Source organism: Mandrillus leucophaeus, unplaced genomic scaffold, assembly GCF_000951045.1.
Source record: "Mandrillus leucophaeus isolate KB7577 unplaced genomic scaffold, Mleu.le_1.0 Scaffold14, whole genome shotgun sequence".
In the NCBI taxonomy this organism is placed as follows: Eukaryota; Metazoa; Chordata; class Mammalia; order Primates; family Cercopithecidae; genus Mandrillus; species Mandrillus leucophaeus.
This window is the reverse complement of record NW_012101365.1, coordinates 3,410,609-3,419,604: the sequence shown is the minus strand read 5'-3', so window position 1 is coordinate 3,419,604 and position 8,996 is coordinate 3,410,609. Positions and strand designations below refer to the sequence as shown.

The following is an 8,996-nucleotide window of genomic DNA, read 5'->3' as shown; positions in this document are numbered from 1 at the left end:
TCCCAGGTTCAAGCAATTCTCCTGCCTCAGTCTATGGAGTAGCTTGGACTACAGGTGTGCACCACTACACCTGGCTAATTAAAATTTTTTTTTTTTTTTTTGGTGGAGATGAGGTCTCACTATGTTGCCCAGGCTGGTCTCAAACTCCTGGCTTGTGATCCTCCTGCCTCAGCCTCCCAAAGTGCTGGGATTACAGGTATGAACCACTGTGCCTGGCCTGGACTAATTCTTTACAAGTTTTCTCCACCACCAGATGGGTCTCTTCACGGCAGAGACTTGATCTATCAGTTGTATTCCCAGTTTGTCCTGCAGTGCTTTAGACACGATTGATAGTAACATGGTTTTGGAAGTGAATAGGATATAATCTTAAAGCATTCAGGAAGCCGTTGTGGGCAAACATTGCAGAGCAGTAGGTGCGATCTCAATTCCTCTCACCAGCCTATGCATTTCTTTAGTCAGTAAATCACTCAATCTATTTCTGTCTTGAGTATTGAATGTTGTCTGTGGCATGTGATTGAGCATGAAAAGGTGTTAGCGATATGCATCCAGGGATCTCACTGAGGTCTCAAGCACTGAGAAGACTTCATTAGGTGAAACTTGGGTTGCTGAAAAACCTTTTTTCTTACCGGCAGTATATTAATGATAATATTTGTATAGCATATTATTTACATCCTCACAGTATCACCAGGATATTTTTATTTTCATCCTTATCTTACAGTTGAAGAAATGGAGGGTCAGAGAAGATAAAAATATTCAATTTAGCAAGTGGCAGATCTGGAAGTAGAAACCAGATTTTATGAAAGCAAAGGCATCTCTAGAGAATTTTTTTTTTTTTAAATTTCAGTAAAATTACTGCGTACCTATTGTGGAGAGGACCACCAACCACATCCTTTGATTTCACTTTTAGGTGACTGATAAAGTAATAGGGAGAAATGAGGGCAAATCATTTTGCTAGCTCTTTCTAACTGCAGAATTCCAATCAATCAATACTGTGGCTGTTATCGGCTTTATAAAAGACTACTATTCCCAGCATGCCTCAAGGCACCTCCAGGAAGACCTCGACTCCCTGCATTCTGTACTTTGGAACTCCGAGTCCCAGAATGCAACACTCCTTCTACTTTCTCCCAGGGGGCCGTCGAGACTACAGTTCCCAGCATGCAGCGCCGCCACCTGTTTCTGGCGCCCCGCTGGACCCTGCTTCGAAGAGACCTTTTGGACGCCACAGGGCGGTTCCTGTAGTTACAGCCCCGTTTGCGGGATGTGTCTGCGCGGCAGTCCTGGCCCGTTGAGCTTGTCCAGACGAGGCCTCGCAGGGGTGGGTTGAGGCCTGGGCCGGGCTTCGCTCAGGCAGCATTTGAGGCAGCCCCAGCAGGGTCCTCCTGGGGCTTTCCTCCCTTTGAACTGCGGTGGCGGGCGGGCTCACTGTCTCCCGTACTCCCTAGACTGGGGGCCGCCATCTCCATGGCCACGGCTGTGAGTGGGCCCTGCGCTGGCAGGTCGCGGGACATACTGTGGCGCGTGAGTGCGGCGTGCACTGTGGCACGCGCTGCCAGGATCGGGCCGGGCGAGGAAGCTCTGACCGCGCGTGCGCGCTGGGCGGGGGAGGGCCCGTCCCAGGGTAGCGTGGAGAGAACGCGTGTGGAAGGCACCACCTGGGGGACTGATTGCGGGGTTGTGGGGCGTCCTGAGTGAAAGCTGGTTACGGGGTAGGAGAGGGGTCCCGAGTGGAAGGAAGTTGGTCAGAACGGGACGGATGTACTGAATGGAGATTGGAATAGGGAGTAAGGCGGAGTTTTACGCAAGGGTACCGTGTCCAGTAGGTGCAAAATAAATAACTTTCGTTAAGAAGTGGGAAGGAATGCACGGAATTGGAAAGAAATGTGGCATTAATAGAGGCTGGGGTTAGGGTCCAGTAAGCAGGGCAGGTGTTCTTTGTAAGGTAGAGTGGGACTGAGCTGAGGGTAATAGTACCTCCTCCTTAACAAGTTGTAGAATTAACAGTACTACATCCTTTCTCTGGAGTGCAAAGAGAAAGAGAAGAAAGATCCCTTTTGGAAAAGTGCTTCTATCCCAGTGCACTGCCATCTCCCCTGTATTCCAAACTAAAAACTTTTGGGTCCTTAAGTCTTATCTTTTTTTTTTTTGAAACGGAGGCTCGCTCCCTGTTGCCCAGACTGGAGTGCAATGGCGCGATGTCGACTCACTGCAACCCTCGCCTCCCGGGTTCAAGCAGTTCTGCCTCAGCTTCCTGAGGAGCTGGAATTATAGGCACGCACCACCACGCCCAGCTAATTTTTGTATTTTTAGTAGAGATGGGGTTTCACCATGTTGGTCAGGCTGGTCTTGAACTCCTGACCTCAAGTGAGTCATCCACCTCGGCCTCCCAAAGTGCTGAGATGACATGTTTGAGCCACCGTGCCTGGCTCCTAAAATTTTTTTTAAAATTATTTTTATAATAGAGATAGGGTATCTTCTCCAGGCTGGCCTTGAAATCCTGGGCTCAACCAGTCCTCCTGCCTCAGCCTCCTAACTATATGGGACATCAGGTGCATGCCGTCGTGCCCGGTGCATGTTTAGCATGCATGAGTACTTCATTCCTTTTTGTGGCTGAATAATCCACGGTATGGACATAGCGTATTTTGTTTATCCATTTATCAGTATGTAGGTATTTGGGTTGTTTCCACCCTTGGCTGTTGTGAGCCACTGCACCCGGCTGGCAGTGTCTTTTGAGCAAAAAAGTTTTAAATATTGCTGATGTCCAGTTTATATTTTTCTTTTGTTGCTTATGCTTTTGGTGTCATATCTAAGAAACCATTGCCAAATCCAAGATCATGAAGGTTTACTCCTGTGTTTTCTTCCAAGAGTTTTATAGTTTTAGCTCTTACATGTAGGTCTTTAATCCGTTTTGAGTTAATTTTATATAGAATGTGGAGGCTGGGCACAGTGGCTCAGGCCTATAATCCTAGCACTTTGGGAGGCTGAGGCTGGAGGATCACTTGGGGTCAGGAGTTTGAGACCCCGTCTCTACTGAAAAAAAAAAGATTAGTTGGGTGTGGTGGAGGGCACCTGTAACCCCACCTACTCTACTCAGGTGGCTGAGGCAGGAGGATCACTTGAACCCAGGAGGCAGAGGTTGCAGTGAGCTGAGATGGCGCCATTGTGTCTAGCCTGGGGGACAGAGCGAGACTGTCTCAAAAACACAACAACAAGAAGAATGTGGGACAGGAGTTGAACTTTATTCTTTTTTTAATTTTAGACAGAGTCTCGCTCTGTCGCCCGGGCTGGAGTGACGCTTGGCTAATTTTTAAAAAAATTTTTTGTAGAGACAGGGATTTACCATGTTGACCAGGCTGGTCTCAAACTCCTGGCCTCAAGTGATCTGCCCGTCCTGCTCTCCCAAATTGCTGGGATACGGGTGTGAGCCACCATGCCCGGCCTCAACTTTTTAGTGGACTGCCTCCTAACTGCTTTGTCTCCTGTTTAGTTCTTGTCCCTTCTGATCCTTCTTCCTTAAAGCCAGCTTTCAGTAAAAAGACATGTTTTACCTTGAGCAACTTGAATTTGATTGTCACTTCCATGTTTAAAACCCCTCTATATCTTCTTGTATTATTCAGCAGTAAAGATTTTCCTCCTATATGATAGATACTGGCAATTCAAACATGAATAGAATACTACAGTGCAGTAGTTGCCCAGTAAAGGTTCATGTCTGATGATTGTAAATACAGTACACAGGTGGTTCCCATAAAATGTGTACAGCCTTTATGTATTAATATAGCTATCAGTTAAGCCTAGAGGGACAAGTATTAGTTGCTCTAAAACAGCTGTAAATCAATGCCCACCACCCCTTATACAAAGTATGATATTTGATGTTGCACCTAACTTTGTATTAATGCAAGCATCAGCTCACTGATATTATAAATTCTTTAGTGGTATGTAATGTTATTAGTAGGAGTGAATGTTTGAGTTAACGGATTATGATCTGAGTTAGTGATTAACATCCTGTATGAAAAGATAGGATTTGCATAACTGAAATAATTTAACTGACTTCATGATTGAGGGTTTTTCTTTTTGTTTTTAGGTTTTGGGCTGGAGGATAGTTGCAAGTATTGTTTGGTCAGTGCTGCTTCTACCCCTCTGCACCACAGTATTTATAATTTTCAGCAGGATTGATTTGTTTCATCCTGTACAGTGGCTGTCTGGTAAGTGATACTCAATTTGGAGAGAAAGTTATAGGACCTACTTCTCAACATAAAAATTGCATTATGTTTCAAGCAGTTTATTTTTAATTACTGCCTATGTTATATTGACACATCAAAACATTCACTTTGAGATAATTTTAAGACATCTCCTTCATAACATAAATCACCTTTTTATTATGTAATAAGATTAATAAGCTTGTCAAAGACTATGTGTGATCATAGGAACAAAAACATCATTAGAAGACCCCATAAATGAAAACTTGGTTTCATTTGTTTTTCCTTTGGACAGCTTTATTGAGATTGTTTGTCTCTTTAAAATAGAAAACTGTTCCTGTCATCGATTTGAAATTGTGGGTAGAAAATATGACATGTACCTCTTTTAAAAATACATCTAAATTAAGAGCATTGATTTCTTTTTTTGAAATAGAGTCTCGCTCTGTCACCCAGGCTGAGTGCAGTGGCTCAGTCTTGGCTCACTGCAACCTCTGCTTCCCATCTTCAAGCAATTCTTGTGCCTCAGCCTCGTGAGTGGCTGGGGTTACAAGCACGCGCCACCATGCCTGTCTGATTTTTGTATTTTTAGTAGATATGGGGTTTTGCCATGTTGCCCAGGCTGGTCTTGAGCTCCTGACTTCACGAAATCCACCTGCCTCGGCCTCCTGAAGTGCTGGGATTACAGGCGTGAGCCACCGCACCTGGCCTAAAATGTGCCTTAAATTCCTTAGAGACTAAATAAGATTACTAAATTTATTAAAAGTAACTTGTTTTCTGTTAACAACTACCCATTATTGCCTGTTTACTGTATGCCAGCTCCTTACGTATATTACCTCTTATCCTTCCTGTAACTGTGTAGTTAAGAGTTATTATTTCTACTTTATAAATGGGATAACTGAGATTCAGGTTAAATAATCCATGCATAGATATACAGCTAGTGAGGAACTGATTTAGGATTGAAAATTGGTCTTTCTTTTGCCTTGTGAAGTGGGAAGTGAGTTTTTAATTTCTTTTTTCACAAGAAAATGCCAGTTTTCAAGGAGTTGGGACTCTTTACCTATGACCTTTGGAGATAATTGGTGTTAAGTTTCTTGTTGACATATGTCCATCACTTTTTTGATAGGTCCCACTGGTCAGATGAAATTAAGCCATAAGTCAGCACAGGCATAGCAAATATTTCTTTAGCCACCTTACCTGTGTCTGCTTTACTCACTAATCATGACTCTCTGGTGGCAACCTCAGAGTACTCAGTATTGCATTTGAGAGCCATTACCAATTGTTCACAATTGGCACTGGAGACAAAAACTTTTTGCCATTTCATGGCCAGAGGTTTTTTAATCCTCATAACACTTTCTCTCCAGGTTGGATTTGATTTATGCCATTTTCCTCATCAGAAGCTTGAGTTTAATTGTGGATGCTTAGTAAATATTCCTCATTAATTTAGGTCCATAGGCCAGGTGTGGTGGCTCACCCCCTATAATCCCAGCACTTTGGGAGGCTAGGTGGGCAGATTGCCTGAGCTCAAGAGTTCACAACCAGCCTGGGTGTGGCAGCGTGCACCTGTAGTCCCAGCTACTCGGGAGGCTGAGGCACGAGAATTGCTTGAAGGAGGAAGGGGGGCGGAGGTTGCAATTAGCTGAGATCACACCGCTTCACTCCAGCCTGGGTGACAGAGTGAGACTCCGTCTCAAAAAACAAAAAAATTTAGGTCAATGAATCATACTTTTAAAAATAAGTGGTTTTATTAAGTCTTAGCCTATTTAGCAAATATGTTCTTATTTTTATTTCTTTTGTTCATGTTTTTAGGCATAATATATATATTTTTTTAAACTTTGAGATGGAATATCGATTGTTGAACTACTCTAAAATGTGAATGTATTAGTATTTCATGGGGACATCCTGCTTTTTTTGTTTTTTAATTCTGCTCATTTAGATGATGTGTGGATTATTCTATTTCCAAAAATGTTACTTTAGCTATACGAGGTAATTGCATTTATGAAGAAGAGATCTGAAAAATACTCTTTATATTTTAAGAAAAAACTTTGTTGGTATATTACTAAATATGGTACTTCTCTTTCACGTGATTAAATATTTGCATATGCGTGGCTGAGTGGCTCATACCTGTAATCCCAGCATTTTGGGAGGCCGGGGTGGGTGGATCACTTGAGGTCAGGAGTCCAAGACCAGCCTTGACAAAATAGTGAGACGCCATCTCTACTAAAAATACAAAAAATAGCCGTGGCGGGCATCTGTAATCCCAGCCACTGGAAGGCTGAGGCAGGAGAATTGCTTGAACCCAGGAGGCAGAGATTGCAGTGAGCCAAGATTGAGTCACTACACCCCAACCTGGGTGACAGAGCAAGACTCTGTCAAGAAAGAAAGAAAGAAAGAGAGAGAGAGAGAAAGAGAGAAAGAGAAGGAAAGAGAAGGAAGGAAAGAAGGAAATGTTTGCACATTCTAGTATTTTGTCTAATGTTAACTGGGTCATTTAAGAAATTCTAGTATAATTTTAAAGTACCTGGGGCCAGGCACAAATAACTCACACTGTACCTCCTTTTTTTTTTTTCTTTTTGTTTTTGAAACAGGGTCTTTCTCGGTTGCCTAGGCTGGAGTGCAGTGGCATGATCACTGCTCACTGCAACCTCAAACTCCCAGGCTCAAGTGATCTTCCCACCTCAGTCTCCCGAGTAGCTGGAGACTACAGGTGTGTACCACCACACCTGGCTATTTTTGTATTTTTGTAGAGATAGGGTTTCGCCATGTGCCCAGGATGGTCTTGAGCTCGCTGGCTCAGTGATCCCCCCATACCCAGCCGACACTTTAGTTCTTGAGTTGATATCTCATTGAACCTGTCAGCAGTGTACAATTAAATTCTTGAAGAAAAGATGACCTTTAAAATTAATGATAATTGTGGTTCAAGCTCTTTTTATATTGCAGTGTACTAAACATGACTACATGACTGAATAACCTTTACTAATTCATCTCTCTTGTGTTTTAGATTCTTTCAGCGACCTGTATAGTTCCTATGTAATCTTTTACCTCCTGCTGCTGTCAGTGGTAATAATAATAATAAGTATTTTCAATGTGGAGTTCTATGCAGGTGAGTTTTCAAATGTTAGCCTTCTTAGAAATATCCGAATTTATTTAAGGGAAAACTTAGTACATTTTATGTGTGAATGTGTTTTGTGTCAAAATTTTAAAAATGTATACAGAATCATATGCTTTGAATGTTGTACCTTAAAATTTATTTGGGTGCTACTTTCTGTTTTTAAAATATATTTAGACTTTTTAGGACAAATATGATTCTACTTATATGAGGTATCTGGAGTACTCGAATTCATAGAGAAAGAAAGTAGAATGCTAGCCTGGGGGACCGGAGTGGAGAATTGCTGTTTAATGGGTAGAGTTGTGGAGATAGAAAGGTTTGGGAGCTGGATGGTGGTAATGGTTGTACAACAATATGAATGTACTTATGCCACAGAACTTTGTACTTTAAAATGGTTTGAATTGTGAATTTTGTTATTTTACCACAATAAAAAAATTTAGACCTTTTAATAGTTCATAGCTAGTATTAAAGCTGTGATTTAGTAGATACATTATAAAAAGAATTCCTTTATAGGGAAGACCAGGTGAATTCTAAGTTTTTTTTTTTTTTTTCAAATATAATAATCTATAATACTGTGATTAAAAAAAACTTGTTTTTCCTTGGAGAATCACCTGCTGGATTCCAGAACTTTTAATTTTTCTGTTTCTCTTCATACTCTTTCTGCCTTTTCAGATTCCTTGAGTCTGCCCTTAAGATACAAGTTGTGGCAGATTTCACATAAGGAAAAAAAGATAACAATAAAAAGCTTTTCCTGACACTTATTTTTTAGCATTTTCCTTTTTTTGTTGTTTTTTTGGTTTTTTTTGAGACAGAGTCTTGCTCTGTCGCCAGGCTAGAGTGCAGTGGTGCGATCTCAGCTCACTGCAACCTCTGCCTCCTGGGTTCAAGCGATTCTCCTATCTCAGCCTCCCAAGTAGCTGGAATTACAGGCATGTGCCACCACGCACGGCTAATTTTTGTATTTTTAGAAGAGACGGCGTTTCACCGTGTTGGCCAGGATGGTCTTGATCTCCTGACCTTGTGATCCGCCCTCCTTGGCCTCCCAAGTGCTGGGATTACAGGCATGAACCACCACGCCTGGCCAATTTTCCTTTTTTTAAAATTTAAAAACATTTTTTTAAATGTACATGTTGAATGTGCACTAACATGTCTAAACCTTAGTTTATCATAATGACATGTTTTAGATTTTACATTTCATTGATTATATGAATATTTTGTTTATTGATTGATTTATTATTACTTTTGAGATGGAGTTTTGCTCTGTCTCCCAGGCTGAAGTGCAGTGGCACAGTCTCAGCTCACTGCAAGCTCCGCCTCCTGGGTTCACGCCATTTTCCTGCCTCAGCCTCCCGAGTAGCTGGGACTGCAGGTGCTCGCCACCATGCCTGGCTAATTTTGTTTTTGTATTTTAGTAGAGACGGGGTTTCACCATGTGAGCCAGGATGGTCTCGATCTCCTGACCTTGTGATCTGCCTGCCTCGGCCTCCCAAAGTGCTGGGGTTATAGGCATGAGCCACCATGCCTGGCATTTTTTTTTTTTTTTAAAGAGAAAACAGATGCAGTGGGATCATAGAATACTCAGACCGGGAGGAATTTTTTTTTTTTTTTTTTTTTTTTTTGAGACAGAGTTTTGTTCTCTTTCCCCGGCTAGAGTGCAGTGATAGAACCATCGCATTCTCTCCGTGCTGGAGTCAGAA

At 42.1% G+C, this 8,996-nt stretch overlaps 1 protein-coding gene across 3 annotated transcripts in view; it reads left to right on the top strand.

Moving 5' to 3' along the window:
• The first annotated feature begins 1,170 nt into the window (after positions 1 to 1,170).
• NDC1 (NDC1 transmembrane nucleoporin) overlaps positions 1,171 to 8,996 on the top strand; it is a 67,445-nt gene continuing 59,619 nt past the window's right edge. The window contains exons 1-3 of one of the 3 annotated variants that reach the window (XM_011973793.1): positions 1,171 to 1,518; positions 4,079 to 4,199; positions 7,192 to 7,293. In XM_011973793.1, coding sequence (XP_011829183.1) covers positions 1,462 to 1,518; positions 4,079 to 4,199; positions 7,192 to 7,293 — 280 coding nt within the window. In that variant the 5' untranslated portion in view covers positions 1,171 to 1,461. The remainder of the gene's footprint in view (positions 1,519 to 4,078; positions 4,200 to 7,191; positions 7,294 to 8,996) is intronic. The other 2 variants (XM_011973794.1, XM_011973795.1) reach the window with 2 other exon arrangements.